The 22,884-nt window shown below is 40.1% G+C and overlaps 1 protein-coding gene and 1 non-coding gene across 2 annotated transcripts in view; one reads left to right on the top strand and one right to left on the bottom strand.

The window, feature by feature from the left end:
• Nucleotides 1-10,062: 10,062 nt before the first annotated feature.
• Nucleotides 10,063-22,884, bottom strand: part of JAM2 (junctional adhesion molecule 2) — a 78,099-nt gene continuing 65,277 nt past the window's right edge. The window contains exons 7-10 of the mRNA XM_023726675.1: nt 22,427-22,534; nt 20,459-20,474; nt 17,809-17,851; nt 10,063-10,706 (exon numbers count right to left, since the gene is read on the bottom strand). Coding sequence (XP_023582443.1) covers nt 10,674-10,706; nt 17,809-17,851; nt 20,459-20,474; nt 22,427-22,534 — 200 coding nt within the window. The 3' untranslated portion in view covers nt 10,063-10,673. The remainder of the gene's footprint in view (nt 10,707-17,808; nt 17,852-20,458; nt 20,475-22,426; nt 22,535-22,884) is intronic.
• On the top strand, nt 14,894-15,000 carry LOC111819594 (U6 spliceosomal RNA). Its single transcript, XR_002823180.1, has one exon. It is a non-coding gene; the product is annotated as a U6 spliceosomal RNA (small nuclear RNA).

The following is a 22,884-nucleotide window of genomic DNA, read 5'->3' as shown; positions in this document are numbered from 1 at the left end:
CATGTCAACACTGTCCCTTCTCAACCTTGGGTTCCCTATTACCAGCTTTCCTGTCCCCTCCTGCCTTCTAGTCCTTGTCCCTGGACTGTTGTGCCCCATTAGTCTCGTTTTTTTTTTATGGGGCTGTCTAATCTTTGGCTGAAAGGTGATCCTTGGGAGTGACATCATTACTGAGCTAAAAGGGTGTCCGGGGGCCATACTCTCAGGGTTTCTCCAGTCTCTGTCAGGCCAGTAAGTCTGGCCTTTTTTTTTTTTTTTATTGTATGTTAGATGAAGGTTTACAGAACAAATAGTTTCTCATTAAACAGTCAGTACACGTATTGTTTTATGATACTGGGTAAGTCTGGTCTTTTTTTGTGAGTTAGAATTTTGTTCTACATCCTTCTCCAGCTCAGTCTGGGACCCTCTCTTGTCATCCCAGTCAGAGCTGTCAGTGGTGGTAGCGGGGCACCATCTAGTTGTACTGGGGACTCCGTCTGGTGGAGGCCTTGGTAGTTGTGGCCCGTTAGTCCTTTGGTCTGATCTCTTCCTTGTATCTTGTTTTCTTCATTCTCCAAGGCTGTAATCTTTATGGAAGCAGCCTGCCACATCTTTCTCCCATGGAAGAGCTGGTAGGTTCGAACCGCCAACCTTTCGGTTAGCAGCTGAGCACTTAACCACTGTGTCGCCAGAGCTCCTTCTGCCACTTACTAGAGGCCCAGTAAATGGTAGATCTTGTTAATTTAAAAGAGGAGACACTAATGTTTTTAACCACCGCCTGTCAGTTTGTGATGGCTTTTGTGTTGCTGTGATTCTGGAACCTATGTCACTAATATCTCAAATACCAGCAGGGTCACCCATGGTAGACTGGTTTCAGTGGAGTTTCCAGACTAAGAATAGGAAGAAAGGCCTGACCATCCACTTCCAAAAGTTAGCCAATGAAACCCTTATGGCTTCATCGTCCAACTTGCTTGCTTTAGACACATCATCAGGAGGGATCAATCGCTAGAGGAAGACAGCATGTTTGGTGAAATAGAGGTCCGGTGAGGGCGAGGGAGATTCTGGGTGAGGTGGATTGGCACAGTGGCCACAATGATGGGATCGAACAAGCTAGCGATCGTGAGGAAGCTGGGAATTATGAGGATGTTGCAAAACTGGGCAAAGTTTCATTCTGTTGTACATAGGTCACCATGAGTTGGAGTTGACTCAATAACAGCTGTCTGTCTGTCTGTCTGTCTGTTTTTAAGCAGCAAAAATGGTCCACACATTAACTTGCAGAACTCCTGAATTATGTACAAGAGTCACTGTGGCAGTCTTAGTGCCGCCTGCTGCCTAGTGAGCGTATCTCCCCCTGCTTTCTGGAAGAGGATCACAAACCACGAGTAGAAGGAAAATGCTTCCTAAGTATGGATGTTATGGCACGTGGTGGGTGTTTGGGTATCAGGGAGAGGCTCAAAAAGAAGTTGGCATATTTTAGCGCTGTGAGCAGTTAGGAAGCAGTGGAATCTTTAGAACCTTCTCCTTTGGCCTAGTTGGGCCAAGCTTGCAGGGCATCAGCCTGCCTTGATTCAACTTTAAAGTTTCATGATTTCTATCTTATTCCAGGGAAGCCATAGCTACCTGGAGAAGCTATGAGTTAGCAAAACTTAGGTCTGCATGAAGTAATGAGGCTGTATAATCTGTGTAAATTAGCAGACTGGAAATGTTCATTTCCAGGCTCCCTTCTCCTGTAACAGCTTCTCGTTTCCTTCTTGACGATCACACCCTGGATGAGGCAACCAGAGAGCCCTAGTCGTGTATACTTCCAGATGTGTTACAGCTTCTACAGTTCTGTACAGACTGGAGGCTGAGGGCGCAAGCTCGGTTTCAGATTTCTTCCATTAGTCATTAGAGGCAACCAGGAAGCAGAAATATGCACAAGCTCCAACAGAGCAGATTGCAAAAATTAAGAACGAAAAAGGAGTCTTACCTCTTATCTGCTGCTACTGTAAATTAAAAGTGGTGGTGATGAGGTTCATGTGTTTCTACATCCACATATTGAATTTTGTTATTATTTCATAATTTTTTTCATTCAAAACAAGAATGTGGTAAACGCCTTCCACAGGTGAATCAGTTTGTGATGGGACGAAGGCTCACTGGGCATGTCCACACATTCCTCCACCGCGGGGTTCCCAATCCCCCAGGCTCTGAGCTCCAGCAGGACAGGATTGTCTCTTGTCTCTGTAAAGATGTGTCCATGTTTGTATCTGCACAGTGCCTGGCACACACTGCATACATTTCAGTCTAAACACACAGAGCATGTTACTCATGACCTTGGATTTCATCCCAGACCATCTTATAATGGAGCTCATTTTAAGAAACAAAAACCCCAGTTGAGCAAGGCTGTTTCTCTCTATATGTGTCAACATATATTAGATAGAAAAAAAAAAAAAAGTAGCCCAGAGAAATTCAGTAAAATGTCCACGTAGGGGAAGTTTTATCCTACTTACTTGGGGCTGCAAGGAGTGCTATACCCTGAAGCGAACTTTTGGATAATTCTTTCTTACGGCTTTCACTTGATTACTTTTCTCTCTTAAATAAGTCAGTGTCAAATTACATGCTAATTCATAATGTTTATACTAACCAGACCATTTACTGAATAGTCTGAGCTTTGGAGGGGGTGGGTAAAAACAGAGCAATTTAATTTTTTTTCTCTCCCTGCCTTTAATCATGCTGTCAAGTTCTGCTTTCCCTAACATAACAACATGTGAGACAGATAGCAAAACTTGCAATTATTAAAAAGCCCAGGTCAGTCCAAATCAATACAATCTAAATTTTCTGCTTTCTCCTTGCACCCTCCCAATTTAATGTTCATAACCTAATCTCTTGCCAGGCAAACCCGAGGAGAGGGGAGTCTTAGACCTCTCTCTTACTCTTTCTCTTCTGACTCTATGTTATTTAGGGTGAGGCAGAAAAAAAACATTGCCATTGAGTCAATTCCAACTCATAGCAACCCTATAGGACAGAGTAGAACTGCCCCAGAGGGTTTCCAAGGAATGGCTGATGGATTTGAACTGCTGACCTTTTGGTTAGCAGTTGAGCTCTTAACCACTGAGACACCAGGGGAAGAGACAAATAGAACAGGACATGTGTTTGTTATTTTTTTAGTGTTATCTTTAATAACAGTAACCAAAGACAGCTTGCTATGTGCCAGGTTTTTCTGTTCTAGGCAATTTTTACTTAATTAATCCCTTTCGTGTAGGGTTGTTTTTGTTTGTTTTCGGCTGGTACTGTTTCTCCGGTTGTCACTGCCCTCGCTGTGTTGGCGCCCCTCGAGTCGGTTCCAACTCGTAGTGACCCTATGTACAACAGAATAAAACACTGCCAGGTTCTGTGCCATCCTCACAATCGTTATTATGCTTGAGCCCATTGTTGAAGCCACTGTGTCAATCCATCTTATTGAGGGTCTTCCTCTTTTTCGCTGACCCTCTACCTTACCAAGCAAGATGTCCTTCTCCAGGGACAGCCCTTACTAAATGTGGCTTTCTGGTAAGGAGCACATCTGGTAAGGTGAGTTCTTGGGGGGCCCTGTGGGCTAGGAGAACTCCCCATTGCACCCGTAACCCGTTGCCATCAAGTCAATTCCAACTCATAGTAACTCTACAGGACAGAGTAGAACTGTCCCACAGAGTTTCCAGGGAGCACCTGATGGACTCGAACTGCCAACCTTTTGGTTAGCAGCCGTAGCACTTAACCACTATGCCACCAGGGTTCTCCCCTTGCACAGATTACCTTAAATGGAAGGTCCACTCCAATTCCATCTCTTCCAAACTTTCCTCGGTATCCACACCAGCGGCACAGTCCACCGCCTCTCGCTTCGGATGTTTGGCTGTTAATGGGACACTGGCAAGACAGTTCAAGGCCAGCTACTTTCAGTGACATCCGCTTGGCACACAGGAACCTCACACATCTTTACCATATGGGATCAAGAAAAAGCAGGTGCTCCACTATTTGCCCGTCTTCCTTGATTCCCTTTTCCAGCTCTCTTTCCAGTCAGTAGCTCCTTCTTGGCAGGTGCCTCCAATTTCGGCAAGTGAGTCTCTTTAGAACACTCTTTACTTGCCTTGGGGGAAGAGTTGGACAGTAGTACTCCTCACAACTTTGACAAACTCGTCTCACGCGATTTGGGCAATTCTTTTTCTCTGTCTCTTCTCCCCATTCCCAGTCTACCCAGCCACACTTAAACTGATGTGGACTGTGTGTGGAGCCCTGGTGGCACAGTGATTAAGAGCTTGTCTGCTAACCAAAAAAAGGTCGGTGGTTTGAATCCACCAGCCGCTCCTTGGAAGCCCTATGGGGCAGTTCTACTCTGTCCTATAGGATTGCTGTGAATCAGAATCCACTCCATGGCCACAGGGTTAGTTTGGCTTTTTGGATGATGTGTGGTTGGGTAAAAGGTAAAGCAGGGTGGCCTGGGGTAATGGTTTCTGGGCAGCACTGTTTGTAAATACTGGAGGGGATATCTGTACCCAAAGTATTTAGGCTTTCTTTAGAAAGTGTAGCACTTGTCTTCAGTCTTTGGACAATAGGAAAAGTCCCAATGAAAATCCTGTTACATGAATATGTCATATCTTTATGTATACATTTGTCTCTCTTATTATATGTTAATATCTTAAAGTTTTTTTTAAAAAAATTTCTTGGCCTACAGCAAGTTCAGTATAATTCAAAGGTAGTTAAATATTTGGAAGGGAAGTGAGTTTGAGAATGAAAAGTGAAATGGTGTGAGCAATTTTAGGAATCCAGGTAGAGCTCTTAGAAAATTTGATAATTTTTATACCATCTTTAAGAAGCACCTAAAGTAGTACATTCAATGTTGAAAACAAAGGGGTTATAAAATGGAGATAAGTGGGCTGGTGATCTCAGAGAAAATAGGTCCTTTGTTGACACACACTATTCACTTATTTTAAGAACATTTTCTTAGTAGAAAGCATAAAGACATTTTACATTCTAGTATGTTGTCATGGATTGAATTGTGTCCCTGCAAAATATGTGTCGACTTGGCTAGGCCATGATTCCCAGTATTGTGTGACTGTCCCTTTTGTCATCTGATGTGATTTTCCTATGTGTTGTAAATGCTACCTCTATGATGTTAAAGAGGCAGGATTAGAGGCAGTTATGTTAATGAGGCAAGACTCAATGTCCAAGATTAGGTTGTGTTTTAAACCAATCTCTTTTGAGATATAAAAGAGAGAAATGAGCAGAGACATGGTGGGCTTCATACCACCAAGAAAGCAGCACCACGATCAAAAAGTGTCCTCTGGGCCCGGAGTCCCTAAGCTGAGAAGCCTCTCGTCCAGAGGAAGATTGATGACAAGGACGTTTCCCCAGGGCCGACAGAGAGAGAAAGCCTTCCCCTGGAGCCGGCACCCTGAATTTGGGACTTCTAGCCCCCTAAACTGTGAGAGAATAAATTTCTCTTTGTTAATGCTATCCACTAGTGATAGTTCTGTTATAGCAGCACTAGATAACTGTCATGGATTGAATTATGTCCCCCAAAAAAATGTGTGTATCAATTTGGCTGGGCCATTATTCCCTGTATTGTGTGGTTGTCCTCCATTTTGTGATTGTAATTTTATGTTAAAGAGGATTAGGGTGGGATTGTAACACCCTTACTAAGGTCACATCCCTGATCCAATGTAAAGGGAGTTTCCCTGGGGTGTGGCCTGCACCACCTTTCATCTTACAAGAGATAAAAGGAAAGGGATGCAAGCAGAGAATAGGGGGACCTCATATCACCAAGAAAGCAGTGGCGGGAGCAGAGTGTGTCCTTTGGACCTGAGGTTCCTGTGCAGAGAAGCTGCTAGTTCAGGGGAAGATTGATGATGACAAGGACCTTCCTCCAGAGCCAACAGAGACAGAAAGCCTTCTCCTGGAGCTGATGCCCTGAATTTGGACTTGTAGCCTACTAGACTGTGAGAAAATACATTTCTCTTTGTTAAAGCCATCCACTTGCGGTATTTCTGTTATAGCAGCACTAGATAACTAAGACAACAACCAAGACATATGTCTTAGTACATTTTTTTCAAACTTGGTCAAATAAAAACATCATATATTAAAAAGGAATAAACAAAATTAAATAGAAAGTAACAACAAATAAAAATTTATAGTTTATTTTAAATTTTCTTATCAACTCTTACTGCTAAAAGTGTCCCAAAAACTTACAGAACAAGAAGCAAGATGTGGAAAATTAAATTTTAAAATTTGAAAGTTGGAAAAATATTTTAAGATCTTTTTAAGAAGTATGTAGAAATGGACACAAAATAGAGTAGGATAAGGGAAAAATAATTTGTCTAACCTTAATTCATGGAGTAAATTTGCATAATGTAAATGAACTGGACTTGGGTTTTAAAAAATAGACCATGTACAGGAAAAGAGCAAAAGGTTTTTAGCAGAAGGGAGAGGGAGAGGTGAGTTCACATTGTTGAAAAGAGTAATCTGGTAGACACTGAGGGATGGGGTGGAAGAAGGAAGAGACTAGAGTGGGATGGAGGCTTTAGCACAGGAAAGATTGAAATTATAGCTAAGAGAGGGGACACTTGAGGGAACAGAGTTCAGAAGTCATAAAGAGAGACAGTAACAAAGGCCTGAGATAAAAGGATTGAAGTAGTGACAGAGTAATCAAACGGCCAGCGAATAAGTGAGAGGTTAAACGTGGGGAGACTTCGGAAGGGCAGTGGTGGGGGTGGAGTTTAAATGTATTCATTATGGTTAGCTTCTTTTTTTAAAAACTATGGTTAGAGATTTGGTCATGGAGAGTGAGGGAAGAGTAGGAGAGAATGAAATGGTCCACTTTGGACATGTTATCAGGAGGGACCAGTCCGTGGAGAAAGACATCATGCTTGGTAAAGTAGAGGGTCAGTGAAAAAGAGGAAGACCCCAACGAGAGGGATAGACACAGTGGCTGCAACAGTGGGCTCAAGCATAACAATTGTGAGGATGGTGCAGGACTGAGCAGTGTTTCGTTCTGTTGTATATAGGGTGCCTATGAGTTGGAACTGACCTGATGGCACCTAACAACAACAACAGGGAGTAAAAGAAAGGCCAAAAAAAACTAGTTGCCATCGAGTCGATCCCAACTCATAGTGATCCTACAGGACAGAGTAGAACTGCCCCGGAGGGTTTCCAAGGTGCGGCTGGTGGATTCCAGCTGCCAACCTTTTGGTTAGCAGCCTGAGCTCTTAGCCACTGCACCACCAGGGCTCCAAAAGAAATGCAGAGAGGTGTTTAGGCTGAGAGACTGGGTGTTGTAGGCTAGAAATTTCTGAGGGTAAAGGGCAGGTGTGGTGAGAATGAAGGACATGAGAATTTAAAAGGAAGAAGTGTTGGGCACAGAGGGAAAAGTATTGGGTGTTCTGGATCAGACAGACTGGTTCCTACCACCCAAGTCTTCACCCTCCAACTCTGAGACCTTGCCAAGTCACTAACTCTGAGCCTGTTTCCTCATCTGTACAATGATGACACTGCCCACTTGATAGCACTGTTGAGATAAATGGGACTTTATACAACTTCACCTCCCTTTATTCTGACATATATAAAGCGTTCAATAGATTTTGCTTTTTATTTTCAAAGCGATTTTTCAGAGGCATCCAGACTGAGACATGATGAGATTCTAATCTTCAGCAGATCAGGAGCTAGCCTTGTAGCTACGTTGGTAAGAGGGTGCAGTTTCCCGGGTTTTATTTAACAACAATAGGTGGATGACATGTCCGCTGCATTGTTGAATGGGGCTAAAATTTTAGCAAGTTCAGCTATTTTTAGAAATGCATTTAATACAGTAATCAAATGAAACCACCTGTGAGATGAAGAAAGTTCTTTGCAAAGCTGTATTGAAAAACAATCATTCATTCCAGATTTAGTTAGGTTAAACCCCCAAATAAAAATAAGTTAAATCTAGTTACAACAGCAACAATAATGATTTTTTTCTTTTTTTAGAACAAAACTTGCTATTAAAGATTCCAAAGCCCTAATCCTTATACAACACAATTTCCTTGCAGGCAAATAAAATCAAAATGCCTTTAAGAATTACAATCGGATTTTACCAATTGTTAGTGTTCAAGTCCCTCACATTGAAGCAAATGGAAATACAAGTCCAGATACCACTGACCCACAGGTGAATATACTTTTAAAAATTAGAAAGTCAGTGCTCAGTACTGTATCCTTTGGGTGGGAGAAAGTGGTGTTTACACAGTGATTTTCACTTAGCTGCATACAATATTTTTAATATAATGTATAATATATATTTGACACAAAGAAAGTGTTAGATGTTAACACTGCATAAGAGGAATCCTATGGCCTATGAGGTCTTAAAAAGCAGCTTTTCATCTATTAGTAAACCTAAGGCACTACATTTTTCCCCCCTATAACATAGATTTGTATAATTGAGAATGAAGCAGTAGATCTTGGGTGATGGTAGGTATGCCTGAAGAGGCATCTTTCAGACTCACATATTCTCTTGGCACTTGACAATGCAAGAAGAAAGCATTCCTCAAACCAAAGAAAATTCTTCAATCAAAGCACAGGCCACGTTTCACTGATTTCTTACTAAACCAAATAGATACGTTTTATCATGGTTCGCTGCCATGTGGTAGGAAACTATGCTTGCAGGCAAATCCTGTCTGCTGCTTATTTTTGTCAGTAAAGTTTTATTGGAACACTGCCACACCCATTTGTTTACTTGCTACAATGGCAGAGTTGACTAGTTATGAGAGAGAACTTCTGGCCTGCAAAGCTTAAAATATCCACTCTCCGGCCCATTACAGAAATTGTTTTCGGCCCTCTGACTAATGAGGTGATCATTTGACCTTTGGGGCAGGGCCATGCTATAGAAGCCAGACCTTTAGGAAGAGGTCTGGTGAGGAGCATCAAATGCCACAGACAAGTCAAAGGGGACCTTCTGACAACAGGCATCTTGCCGATGACCTGGTGTCCACAGTCAATGGTAGGTGCCCAGTCAGTGCGATGCATTCATTTGTTCAGTGAATCCTGGGGATTTTCTTTGCCTATTGAGCTGGAAGATCCCATTATATGAAATCTGAACTCTTAAAAACAGCCTAACTGTGCTCAAAGTTTGTCAAAGGCAGTGAGTGTCTTTTTCATCCGGATTTGCCTAGAAAAGCAGGAAGTGCCTTCAGCGTATTTTGTTTTTAATACGAAATAATTAAAATAAGTTATAAATGATTATGCTTTCGTTGTTAGTTGCTGTTGAGTTGATTCCAGCTCGTGGAGGCCTCAGGTGTAGAGCAGAACTACTCCCTAGGGTTTTTGATGGCTATAACCTTTCAGAAGCAGATAACCAGGCCTGTCTTCCAAGATACCTCTGGGTGGGTCTGAACCGCCAACCTGTTGGCTAGTAGTCGAGAGCTTGACTGTTCACACCACCCGGTGACTGACTATACTTTTTAACACAGCCTAATTGTTCTCACTATAAAAACGATCATGGAGATTTTCACTTTTGAGTCAGAATCGACTCAATGGCAACAGGTTTATTGTTTTTTTTTTTTGGGGGGGGGGCTTTGTGATTAATCAGTTGAGAAACCAGATTATTATGTGCACTTTTCACTTGAATTACTGTCACTAGTGTGCTCACTGCGTGTCAAGCGCAGGGAACCACAATGAGTTCTTTTATCTCATTTCATTTGCCCGACAACCATTTCTTTCCTACAGATCCTTGATCCGCTATAATCAAGATTGTCAAATCTCTTGCCCTAACAGCAAGGGGCTCAGCCCAACCCAGAATTTCACTATATGGTTCTAAGAGGCAGAGAGACATGCCATCACCGCTCATGCAGGGAAGATTATCTGCAGGGTTATGTGGAGGCTCCAGTCTTGCAAGTTCCGAAGTCGAGCTCCAGGCCATGGTGGGTACCCCAGAGCTCACTGATCCTCTTTAAAGAGGCTTGATGGGGATGGAAACAGCAATAGGCCGTCCCAGGGGTGAACGAAGCCACTTGGGTTTGTGTTTGACTCTCAAAATTATGTTTAAGGAAGAAATAAATGTCAAACACCGGATGAGGCCTACAGGGCACATCTTGGGGGCTCTGGCCGTGAGGTGTTTTTCTCCATGTTGCTTTTGGTTCTCAGAAATGAAAGTAAACAGAGCACAGATCCCTGGAAATAAGATGCAGCCCCACTACCTCCCTTCTGCGGATATATTAGTGATAAATGAGCAGCAGAACAAGGATTGTATTAGGGGAGAAAAGAGGATTCTGGTAGAAATTAGACCAGACGTTCTTTCTGCATCTGTCAGTATTTTCTGAATCCCTTAAATCAGACCCTTGCATAGGGAGTATGTACAGTTGATCTCTTCATGTTCCACGTACTGATTGCACAGACAATACGAGATATTTTAGTAATTTTTTCTAGAAGTTAGAACATTTGTTAACATTTCACAAATCCCAGAATATTACAGAGTATTTTGATGCTCTTAACATCCTCCAGACACAAGAAATTAGACTGTATTTTAAGTGTTCACAAACTATTTGTTTAAAATGATAACAATTTCAGGTGATTTAGAGGTTCACAAAAATGATAAGATACCAATTTCATTTCTTCATGTACCTCTTTGCAAATGGAAGACAAAGCCAAGTTTTACAATTTTTAATAACTCATGTGACAATTATATTTTTGTTTTGTCGCATCTCAAAGGTACAGTTCTTTTAAATTATGAACGACTTTGTGTGCTTGAAATCCTAGGGGGAAAAAAGAGAAAACCAAGTTTAATTCATATTTAAAGAAATAGATAAAAATCTTATGAGTATAAAGTTATATCTACTATGAGAATCTCATAGTTACAAGCAAGTATATATTTAATTAAATCTATTTTTTAGTAATTAATTAAATATTAGGAGTCAATATACTTTTGAAACTGCTCAAAGAGTAAAAGTAGGACTGAAATTAGAGCAGGAGAAATCTTGTTGGTGTAAGTCTAATCTCCAGTTGTTTTCATTTGTAGGTTTGTTTGTATAGAACTTTTATAAGTGAGCATTCAAGACGTACACAAAAGAGATAAGATATTCCCCCTGGAAGTCATCTGTAATAAATATCGTAGACTGGCTCATCAATAACCATTCCAACCACTACTTAGTTTTCTCCACATTTTTAGTGAAATAAGGTTCACAACAAACAAACAGACATTTTAGTCACTTTCACTTATATATAAGAATATTGAGAACCAGAAAAACTAAGTGACTGGCTGAGGTCACACAATGAATTAACAGCTAAACTGGGACAAGAATTCAGCTAGCTTGCTTTTTAATGCAATGTTCTTTTCACATACACACTGCTTCCTACTCTGCTCAAGCATTTTTTTTCCTTCTTCTTTTCGTAGAATATTAGATAAAGACTAATTTTCTTAGTCTTTTCTTTCTGATTTCCTCTGTTAACCACACTACCCTCCCTCATTTCAAGTTGCACATACTGACATTTTGTTTTGGAAGGCTCCTTCGTCAATAATAGGCATTTATCTCCCTACCTAAAATATTAAATCCCTGTGGCAGGAACCAGAGAATACTGAACAATACAATATTCAAAATATTTGTAGAAAGGGAATGAGTAATTTCATTGTGTACTGAGTTGGTGATGGAATCATACATAGAGTATGCTAAGTGACTTTAAAACACAGTGATTTGTTTCTTTTTTTTATTGTGCTTTAAGTGAAAGTTTACAATTCAAGTTAGTTTCTCCTACAAAAATTTATACACACATTGTTATGTGACCCTAGATGCTCTCCCTATACTGTGACAGCACACTCCTCCTTTCCATCCCAGATTTCGTGTCCATTTAACCAGCTCCTGACCCTCTCTGCCTTCTCATCTCGCCTCCAGACAGAAGCTGCCCATTTAGTCTCACGTATCTACTTGAGCTAAGAAGCACACTGTTCACGACTATCATTTTATGTCACATCATCCAGTCTAATCTTTGTCTGAAAAGTTGGCCTCAGGAATGGTTTTAGTTTTGGGCTAACAGAGAGGCCGGGGGCCATGTCTTCCGGGGTCCCTCCAGTCTCAGTCAAACCATTAAGTCTGGTCTTTTTCACTAAAATTTGAGTTCTGCACCCCACTTTTCTCCTGCTCCATCAGGGACTGTCTGTTGTGTTCCCTGTCAGGGCAGTCATTGATGGTAGCCGGGCACCATCTAGTTCTTCTGGTATCAGGCTGATGGAGTCTCTGGTTTATATGGCCCTTTCTGTGTCTTGGGCTAATATGTTCCTTGGGTCTTTGGTGCTTTTCATTCTCCTTTGCTCCAGGTTGGTTGGGACCAATTGATGCATCTTAGATGGCCACTCACTAGCTTTTAAGACCCCAGATGCCACTCACCAAAGTAGGATGCAGAACATTTTCTTAATAAACTTTGTTATGCCAGTTGACCTAGATGTCCCCTGAAAGCATGGTCCCCAGACCCCTGCTCCTGCTACTCTGTCCCTTGAAGTGTTTGGTTGTATTCAGGAAACTTCTTAGCTTTTGGTTTAGCCCAGTTGTGCTGACTTCCCCTGTAGTGTGTGTTGTCCTTCCCTTCACCTAAGATAATTCTTGTCTACTATCTAGTTAGTGAATACCCCCTCCCTCTCTCCCTACCCTTGTAACCATCAAAGAATGTTTTCTTCTGTGTTTAAACATTTTCTTGAGTTCTTATAATGGTGGTCTTCTACAATATTTGTCCTTTTGCAACTGACTAAATTCACACAGCATAATACTTTCTAGATTCCTCCATGTTATAAGATGTTTCACAGATTCATCGTTGTTCTTTATCATTTTGTAGTATTCCATTGAAAACACAGTAATTTGACTTACCTCCCTAGTGGTTTATAACCAAAGGGAAAAAAAGGTACTACATAAAATTCTTAAATTGTTTTCAGTAATTATATTGTTGGTAGTAATGTTGGCATTGTTATTCTGAGACCGTTCTAGTGTATTGTGGATACAACAAATGATAATTACGTTTGTGTAGCTGAGACCTGGAATTCTCAATGAGCACCTTTGAGAGCACTATGCATTCAATTCCTTATTTTGAAAACTGAGAAATAAAGATCAAACATCTATTCTTTCTTTTTATAACGATTACACCTCAGATTAACCAACCATGGATGAAGGAAAGTTTCTCTTTACAGAAGTATTCCAACTGGTAGATGAAGAAGAAATGAAAGAATTGGAGGTTCACCGTTTAGCAGTGGTAGCAGTGAACATCAGTGGCTGCTAACATTACAAGACCAAACCGAACCTGTTGCCATCAAGTCAATTCCTACTCATAGTGACCCTATAGACAGGGTAGAACTGCCCCATGGGGTCTAAGGCTGTAATCTTTACAAAAGCAGACTGCCACATCTTTCTTCTGTGGAGTGGCTGGTGGGTTCGAACCACCAACCTTCTAATTAGCAGCCCAGTGTTTAACCACTGTGCCACCAGAGCTCCAACATCACAAAAGACAGCTAGATCTCCCATGTAAGTACATAACATTAACTATGAAGTTTTCTTGACGAAAAAAAAAATCAAACCTGAAGCCTCTAGATCGAACTATGAACAATGTACCAGGGGAAGAGAAACATATTAAATGATATGAGGGGATGCAGTCAGCAACATCCAGGCAACATTCAGACTGTGGGAAACCCTTCTGGAAAAGCAACTCATTTTCTTCAAGAAATTATATTGTAATATTAAAAAGAGACAAAAATGGAGAATCTATAGACTAAAAGAGATTTTGGAGACGTATCAACGACTGCAACGTACAGATTCTATTTGGATCTTGATATGAACAAACAACTTTAACACCGAAAACAAAGAAGCTTATCTGTTAATATTAAAGTGTGAATTTTAAGTTTTAGATGTGACAATGGTAGTGTAGTTGTATTTTTAAATATCCTTATTTTTTAGAGAAACACAAAATATTTATGAATAAAATGATGTGATGTCTAGGATTTGCTTTAAAATAATTCTGGAGATAGGAGTGGAGAGAGTGAGTTGAGATGTAGATGAAACAAGATTGGCCCTAAGCTCATACTTGTTGAAGCTGAGAGATGGATAAATGGGGATTCATTATACTATGCTATCAATGTTTGTACATGTTTGAGATTTTCTGTAGCAAAAAAAAAATAATAATTATGAGCCAGAGAGAATATTATCACTAAGTAAAAAAGTATTTTTTATGACTCACAAGTCACCGACAAGAACATTAAGATAAAATGGTCTACAGACAAAAACGTTGAGTAACTGGGGTCTTTCAAATCAATTTATCTCAAGAATAGATTTGACACATTGAACACTAATGACAGAAGACCAGACGAGTTGTGGAATGACATCAAGGACATCATACATGAAGAAAGCAAGATGTCATTAAAAAGACAAGAAAGGAAGAAAAGATCAAAGTGGATGACAGAAGAGACTCTGAAACTTGCTCTTGAATGTCGAGTAGCTAAAGTGAACGGAAGAAATGATGAAGTAAAAGCTGAACAGAAGATTTCAAAGGGTAGCTGGAGAAGACAAAGTATTATAATGAAATGTGCAAAGATCTAGAGTTAGAAAACCAAAAGGGAAGAACATGCTCAGCATTTCTCAAGCTGAAAGAACTGAAGAAAAGACTCAAGCCTCGAGTTGCAATACTGAAGGATTCTACAAGGAAAATGCTAAACAATGCGGGAAGCATCAAAAGACGATGGAGGAATACAGAGTCACTGTATCAGAAAGAACTGGCTGACATGCAACCATTTCAGGAGGTAGCATATGATCAAGGACCTATGGTACTGAAGGAAGAAGTCCAAGCTGCACTGAAGGGAATGGCAAAAAACAAGGCTTCAGGAATTAATGGAATACCAATTGAGATGTTTCAACAAGTAGACGCAGCACTGGAGGTGCTCACTCATCTATGTCAAGAGATTTGGAAGACAGTGCTCACTTTGGCAGCACATATACTAAAATTGGAACAATACAGAGAAGATCAACATTGCCCCTGCACAAGAATGACACTCAAATTTGTGAAGTGTTCAGTATGTTTAGATAGGTCTAGAGGGCCAACAATAACATGTGAGGAACGGGCTTCATAATTCAATTCATGCATAGGAGACTATGGGGAACACCAGCCCAAAAACAAAGACCAGAAGGCAGGAAGGGAAAGGAAAGCTGGACGAATGGAAAGAGGGAACCTGGGGCAGAGAAGGGGAGAGTGTTGACACATCACACTGGCAACCAGTGTCACAAAACAATTTGTGTATTAACTGTTTAATAAACTAATTTGCTTTGTAACCTTTCACCTAAAGCACAATAAAGGAAAAAAAAAACACAACAAACTGGCATCTTACTCATAGATCTTGCTTTTTAATTACCCTGTATCTCACAGGGAAAGGAAAATGATGTAATTCTTTTTTTCTTTCAGGGAAGAGAGCTTTGAGAGTCAAAATAGAGATAGGGAGCCAACCTTATAAGTAGACAGACCTATGGATTACAACCGTTACTCTCTTTTTTTCTTCCCCCAAACCATCATTTTGAATGGTCACATATTTTTTGGTATGATGTACTTCCTTTTACATTTCACTTTTAACTTTTGATAACATATTTGAAAAATAAAACCTATTAAATGGGCTTATGACCCAGCTAAATACCAGTAAGAATTTGGTTCCTCTTGAAGACCCAATTCAAACAGCCAAGGAACATCTGACATACCCACCCCATTCCTAGACATGTGGATCCAGCTGAGACCAACTTAAGCCATGAATCCCAGTGTAATCCCCACTGCTTTGACCATAGCCTGGTGTCAGTTCAGAAGAATCTCTGGGTGATTGGATTAATTCTGGCGTTCTGTGGAAACTTCTAAGCTATTTAGAATGAATCCTGTGGATTCAATTTAACTTCCCAATAATTTTACTTCTGCTCAGACCAGTATCCTAGTGTGGCCCCTTTCCTCTCACTAGCCTTACATCTTCTAGATCTGTGATTCTCAGCTACATGGAGTTTTGTTCCCTACGGGACATTTGCAATGTCTGGAGATATTTGTGGTTTTCATGTCTGGGAACAGTGGATGTGCTATCGGCATCCAGCTGGTAGAAGTCAGGGATGGTGCTAAACATCCTACAAAACTCAAGATGGCCCCACAACAAGATTATCTGGTCAAAAATATCAACTGTGCTGAAGAAGTTGAGAAGTGCAAATCCAGGGCAGAACCTGAATTAAAGTTAAACTTTAGGTCTTGGCTGATGAAGGGAACACAGAGGAAGGTAAAAAAAAAATTAAAAGGCCTGTTCGTCTACTTCAGCACCAAGTGTCTCCCGAATGGTCGATGGGATGGGATTATTTCACTCTACAACCAAGGAGGACTTTCCATAAATGTAGGTGCAAATATGAGATTATATGTTGCTGGTTCCCAATTAAAGAATAATATGCTTCCAAGTGTAGTAATCTACAGAATAAAGTGATTCCTGTGATAGGAAGATCCTGGAGTAGACAATAATTTTAAAAATTCAAATTTTGACAAGAGAAATTTTAAACATCAGTGACTATATAACCATCTAAGGAGATTATTTCAGATAATGATGCCCACAACAACCCCAAAGGAAATCTAAGAGAAGTCCTGCCATAGAGTACTAAGGAATTCTGAGAACCATCGCTGTTTAGGCCTCTAATAACACTGGCCACCCCCACCCCCCAATCCACTGTAATCCTGAACAAATAACCCAGAATATTGAATATCCATTTGTACGGGTTGAATTGTGGCCCCTAAAAATATGTCTGCCTTGAACCTCAGAATTTGACTTTCCTTGGAATAAGGGTCTTTGCAGATGTAATTAAGGTAAGGATCTTGAGAAAAGATCATCTTGAATCAGGATTGGACTTAAATCCAATAACTAGTGTCCTTATCAGAGACAGAGAAGGAAAGACACAGCGACACAGAGAGAAGGCCATGTGAAGGTAGAGGCAGAGATTGGAGTTATGCAGCCCCAAGCCATGGAACACCCAGGGTTGCCAACAGCCCCCAGAAGCTAAGAGACAGGCATGGAATGGATTCTCCCTCTGACCTCTGGAGGGAACCAACCCCAAGGACACCTTCATTTTGGACTCTTGAACTCCAGAACGGTGAGAGAATACATTTGTGCTGTTTTAAGCTAATTACCAAGTTTACGGTAATTTGGTATGGCCACCCTGGGTAACTAATACACCATCCAAAGAGCCACCAACCCTGAGCAAAGATGTTATTTAGTGCTTGATTGTAGGGTGTACAAATGCAAAAGTACATAAGGCTCCAAATGTCTAAATTGTATTCCTGACACCATCTGAGTCAGATAACTTATTGCATCTTTTCAAGGATTCCTGAAAAGCTCCCTTCAGCAGTAGCAGAGGATATCCCAAATCCCTAAATTGTGCATTATCCAAAGGAGAGTCCTGGAACCACAGATCTGCTGGAAGTGATATTAAATGATTGCTTGATCAAGCTTCCAGGAAGCGAGGTAGCTGGGTCCCAGCTCCATCACCATTTTCCTGTGAAAACATGGGTCTCATTTCCTCATTTATAAATTGGAGCTGGTAATGCCAGACCTAGCAATATTACAGAGTCAGAATAACAATAGAAAGCATCATGAGGATAATAATGACGTGGTAAAGATCACTTTCTATAATGGTTCTACAGATGCTGGGTATTTTCTCATGCCACCCTAGATGGGGGAAGGAAGCTGACATTTGTTTAGCTTCTTCTAAACACTAGGGATAGACACTAGTACAAAGGAAAAGTCCACCATTGCCGTATAGTTACTTCGCTTCCCCGCCCTCTTCCCTAAACACATCCATTCCATAATTATGCTTAAAGAGGACTCACATTTTCACTCAGTGTAGTGGCTTTAGATGCAGAACTGTTCTTCCTGTTTGTGGAACATAAAAGACAGTATTTACTACATTATCACTTTTAATTCTGAAACACATATCCTCTTTTAGGTAATGTTACCCCCACACATTTTCTCAGCAGGAAGACAGACATTTATCTTAACCAGGTAGAACAAAAGCCAGCAATCTCTCATTAAATCTCTTATACTTATGGATAATATCGACAGAGAAAGCCATGCATGAAACGTCCATGCATCTAAATGTAACCTAGGTTAGTGTACTAAAGATTTTTTTGTATATGAGAAACCAGACACAGCTTTCAACTTATTAACATTTAACATTTTGAATGCTTGATTTTAAGTTGATTATTATAATCTCGAAATGCAATTTTTTCCATGGAAAGAAAGTTGTAGGTGGTGGCTAGAGTTCCAGTAATCTAGTTCATCATTCAACAAAATTTGAGGGCTGTGGATTTAAGGACTGGGAGGAGTTGTGTCTAGGAATATAGATACCGCATCCCAGATTATTGCCTGGGTTGGTGGAAACATTGTGACTGAAGGGAAGACTAACCCTGTCACCCAGCAATGCCAACTTTTCCCCCTATATAAGATGATGTCTCTTCTCTGCTGAAAACTCCCCAGTGAATTTCCATTTTACTCAATAAAAGTAGAAGTCCTCATTATTACCAGAAGGGAGTGTAGCTACACAATCAGGCCTGCCTTAATTTTCTGAACTCACTCCCTTTGCTAGTGCTAGTCCCAATGACTTGGATTTCATATTAGACTTGTACTGGGATATTATGAGACCTAGAGACCAAGTTGAGGAGGAAGTCTGGGAACAGGAAATTAATGGGAACTAAGTCTTCAAATGAAGGTATCTGAAGTCATAACAGCTGAAAGTAGAGGGGAATGTCCATAGGCCAAATTTGGGTCTGCCATTTCTGCATGTATAAGGACAGCCACAAATCAAGGGCATATAAATTGGGGACCCTGGTGATCTCATCCATGTCTCATGCACCAATGACTCCTCTAAATTTCTATCTCTAGTTAAGATGCTTCCCCAAACTCCAGATTCATATATTCAGTTTCTCGCTGATTACCTCTACTTGAAAGTCTAATAAGCATCTCAAATTTTAAATGTCCAAAACACTCCAGATGTTTTCCACTCATCCCCACCACCGTTCTCAACCCCACTCCTCCTAAAACCTCCCACACTTCAGTAAATGGTAACTCCATATTTCATGTAACTTTAGAGCCATCTTTGATTTCTCTCTTTTCTCATTACCTTCAGCTTAAACCCCCCAAAAACCAAACCTGTTGCCATTGAGTTGATTTCAACTCATAACAACCCCATAGGACACAGGAGAACTGCCCCATACAGTCTCCAAGGCTGTATGTAATCTTTACAGAAGCAGACTGCGACACCTTTCTCCCATGGAGCAGCTGGTGGGTTTGAACCACCAACCTTTCAGTTAACAGCCAAGTGCTTAACCACTGCACTATCAGTCCTACCTGCATCCTACCAAACAGCAAATTGTTAAACATATATCCAGATTCCAATCACTCTCACCATCTCCAACACCACTGCTTTGGTCCCCGTGCCATCCTGTCTTGCCTAGATTACTGCAGTCGCTTCCTAACTGGTCTCCTTTCATCTTCTCTTTGCCACCTTATAGTTTATTATCAACAGAACAGCCAGTGTGAACCTTTTCAGAGGTAAGTAAGATGATGCTACACCTATGCTCAAAGCCCTCCAATGATTTCCCATCTTACTAAGAACCAAAGTCAAAGTCCTCGAAATTGCCAAGAAGGGGCTATACACCACCAGGCCTTGCTTCTTCTGCTCAGCTCTCTCCCATTCTCTCCCTTCCCTCACTCTTCAATCCCACTGGTCCTCTTGCTGTTGTTCCTCAGGTACTCCAGGCACACCTGGCCTCACCATCTTCCCATTTGTTCTCTCCCCTCTGCTTGAATGCTTTTCTCATGGATATCTTTACAACTTGTTCCCTCACCTCCTACAGGTCTTTCTCAAGCATCATCTTATCAGTGACGCCTTCCCTGACCATCCTATTTTAAATGCCAGTCTCCACTCCTACCCTGTATATTCTTGATCCTCGTAACTTTTATTTTTCTCTGTAATACTTATCACCATTTGACATGCTATAGAGTTTGCTTATTTGTTTCCCTCTGTCTTTCTCTAGTAGAATGTAAGCTCCATCATGTGGAGTTTTTTTTTTTTTTGTCTGTTCTGTCCACTGCTACGTCCTCAGTCCTTATAGCAGTATTGGACACAAAGTAGGTATTCAATAAATATCTGACGATGAAAAAAATGACTGTAAGTAAAATTTTATTTGACAATTTTCAACTTAGTGAAATGCAACAAATGCCTTTTAAAAGAAATACTATGGAAATGACTATGAAGTTCAAGTACTGAACATATTTCTTGTCTAGGTAACCAAACATTATTTATAAGCAGGCGTTGAGACATGAGTTGTGATGTCTTTCTCGATGAACTTGAGTAACCTCCCAATAAGACTAAACCTACACAAATAACCCAACTTCCCACATTTTACATTAAAACAATGATTGGCAGAAAATTAGTTGTTATAGGAAAAAAAGCATGCATCTTAAGGAAAGTATACTTACTGAAAGGTGGATTCTTCTACAAAAGAATAAGTGCATATCATTAATACAAGAGTTAATACGGCATGATACAGATTCATAGAAAAATGAGCTATAGCTTAATTTCTTTTCCTCAGTCTTGATCCTCATTTGCTATTTGTACCTTCCAAATCAAGGGTTGGCAAACATTTTCTGTGACGGTGCAGATGGTAAACATTTCAGGCTTTGCAGACCAAGAGGCAAAGTCAAAGATATTATGTGGGTATTATAAGAACACATTTCAAAAAAAAATTTTTTTGATGAAATTAAAAATAATAACCATCATCAAAGTTTTATAATACAGGTCTACTAATGAGAAGAATGGAATTCCTTTTGGGGGAGAACGTTTCTCTTAATTGGGGCTCAAAGTTAATGTTCCCTATCATCAAATGCTTATCCGTAAAAATCATCCTTAGCTCATAGGCCACAGAAAAACAGGCAGTAGTCCAGATCTGGCTCACAGGCCGCAGTTTGCTATCCCTGTTCTAAATGCAAGTTCAAGAAAATGGTTCTTCTTAGATAACTTTTCTGCCAGTTCCAAACAGGAGTAGCATTCTTAGCTAGTGATCTCCTAATATCTAAGCCAACTCTTTAATTAATTTAGTATTTTAGGGAAAGTTTGTTTACCAAATCTTCATTAAAAATACTCTTGACAGGTATTCTTTGAAAGGATAAAAATGACAAGAATTTTAAAAGAGCAATCTCATCTGTCTGTACTTCCACTGGTGACCAGCAGGGGCCTCAGCTGAATTCCGTTCATAAAATTACATTACATTGGGCTAGATTAGAGTGCTATACACAAGAATGATTATTATAATTTACAGAGCAATTTTCTTAATTATAAGGAATCCCCTTGAAACTATGTTCACAGAAACATTTTATGATACATAATACATATTTGTGTACAACGTATATTTTACAGCTAATATTAGAAACCTCTTTTAAATTTAACTTTTATTTTTGGTATAATATATTTTAAAACCTAAATTCCAAAACTAATGTTCACTGTGGACCTTAAATTTATTCATACTATACATTTATTATTCCATTAAAAAATTCTACTTTGTACACCATTGCCACTGGAAGTGATAGAATTCTGCAGCTTTTGAGCGTTGAAATAATTTTAAAGATTGGGAGTGAAGAGATGCATTAAGACAATAAAATATATTATTTTTAAGTCTCACTCCTTTACATCAAACCTACTACATCACTCAGTGGGGGTTTGGAGGTACATGAGCTCTAAACTTGAAGAAATTAAATCTTTGTTCAAAAGCAACTCTAATACTATAGGTCTGGTTTTTCTTGAACAATTCTTTTCTAAATACCATTGTGCTAAATTTGCATTCAACATTTCACTGTTCTACACTGATCTAACTTTCCACTGATTTATTTTGATGAAATTTCTTAATCATAAAACTAGAAATCAATTTTCATATTGAGATCTACAATTCCTACCTTAAAAACACGAAGATCTTAACTACGTGTATAAAAAAAGAAGAAATTCGTTGCCACCAAGTCAATCCTGACTTATAGCAACCCTAAAGGACAGAGTAGAACTGCCCCATAGGGTTTCCAAGGAGCGGCAGGTATACTCAAACTGCCGACCTTTTGGTTAGCAGCCAAGCTCTTAACCACTGTGCCACCAGGGCTCCAACTATAAATATCCATCCATGTGGAAGTCCTCTCACAGTATTGCTGCTCTCCCAGGGTCCCTCTCACATATTTTGTGGTGTTCCCTGACATTTGGCAATCAGGCTACTCTGCCTTTTCTCCCCGTGCCTTCCAAGGTGCTTCAAAACCCACCTGTGTGCCATCTAGGCATTTTCTACTTCAGAAAATTGATGAAAAATATTCTCCAGAGTTTGTTAGAATTTCTTAGGAAAAATAGTGTCTAATAAGAAAACTGTATTTCCATAGGAAGTTGTCTATCAAACAAAGGTAAAATTCACTTACTTGAAAAGTAGCCTTTCCTCTGAGCATAGCACACACCAAGGCCACAAATGGAAATCACTAAAGCCACAACAACTACAGCTGCTATGATGCCACCTATGTTAAGATCATCTGGAATGTGAAATAAAGCACACATAAATTCACACCAAATAGATGGACAGGTGCAGTCATTAACCTGAAAAAGTTCAGAAAGCTCTCCTCCATGGCTCTACCGTATCGTATATGTGGATAGTTTCATACTTTTGAAGCCTGTTCAATAAATTCACTTCTAGGACATGGATCAAAATTGACTGAAAAATATTAACAGAATTAAGTTCTGCAAGAATCTTTCTTTCTATTGTTGTAATTAAATGAAGTTTACATTTGAAGTTAGTCTCCCATACAGAATTTTTTTTTTAACATACATTGTTATGAGACCCCAACCACTCACCCCACTCTGCGACAGCACACTCCTCCCCTCC

The sequence above is a fragment of the Trichechus manatus genome, unplaced genomic scaffold, assembly GCF_000243295.1.
Source record: "Trichechus manatus latirostris isolate Lorelei unplaced genomic scaffold, TriManLat1.0 scaffold00012, whole genome shotgun sequence".
Taxonomy (NCBI): Eukaryota; Metazoa; Chordata; class Mammalia; order Sirenia; family Trichechidae; genus Trichechus; species Trichechus manatus.
This window is presented reverse-complemented; position numbering and strand designations above follow the sequence as displayed.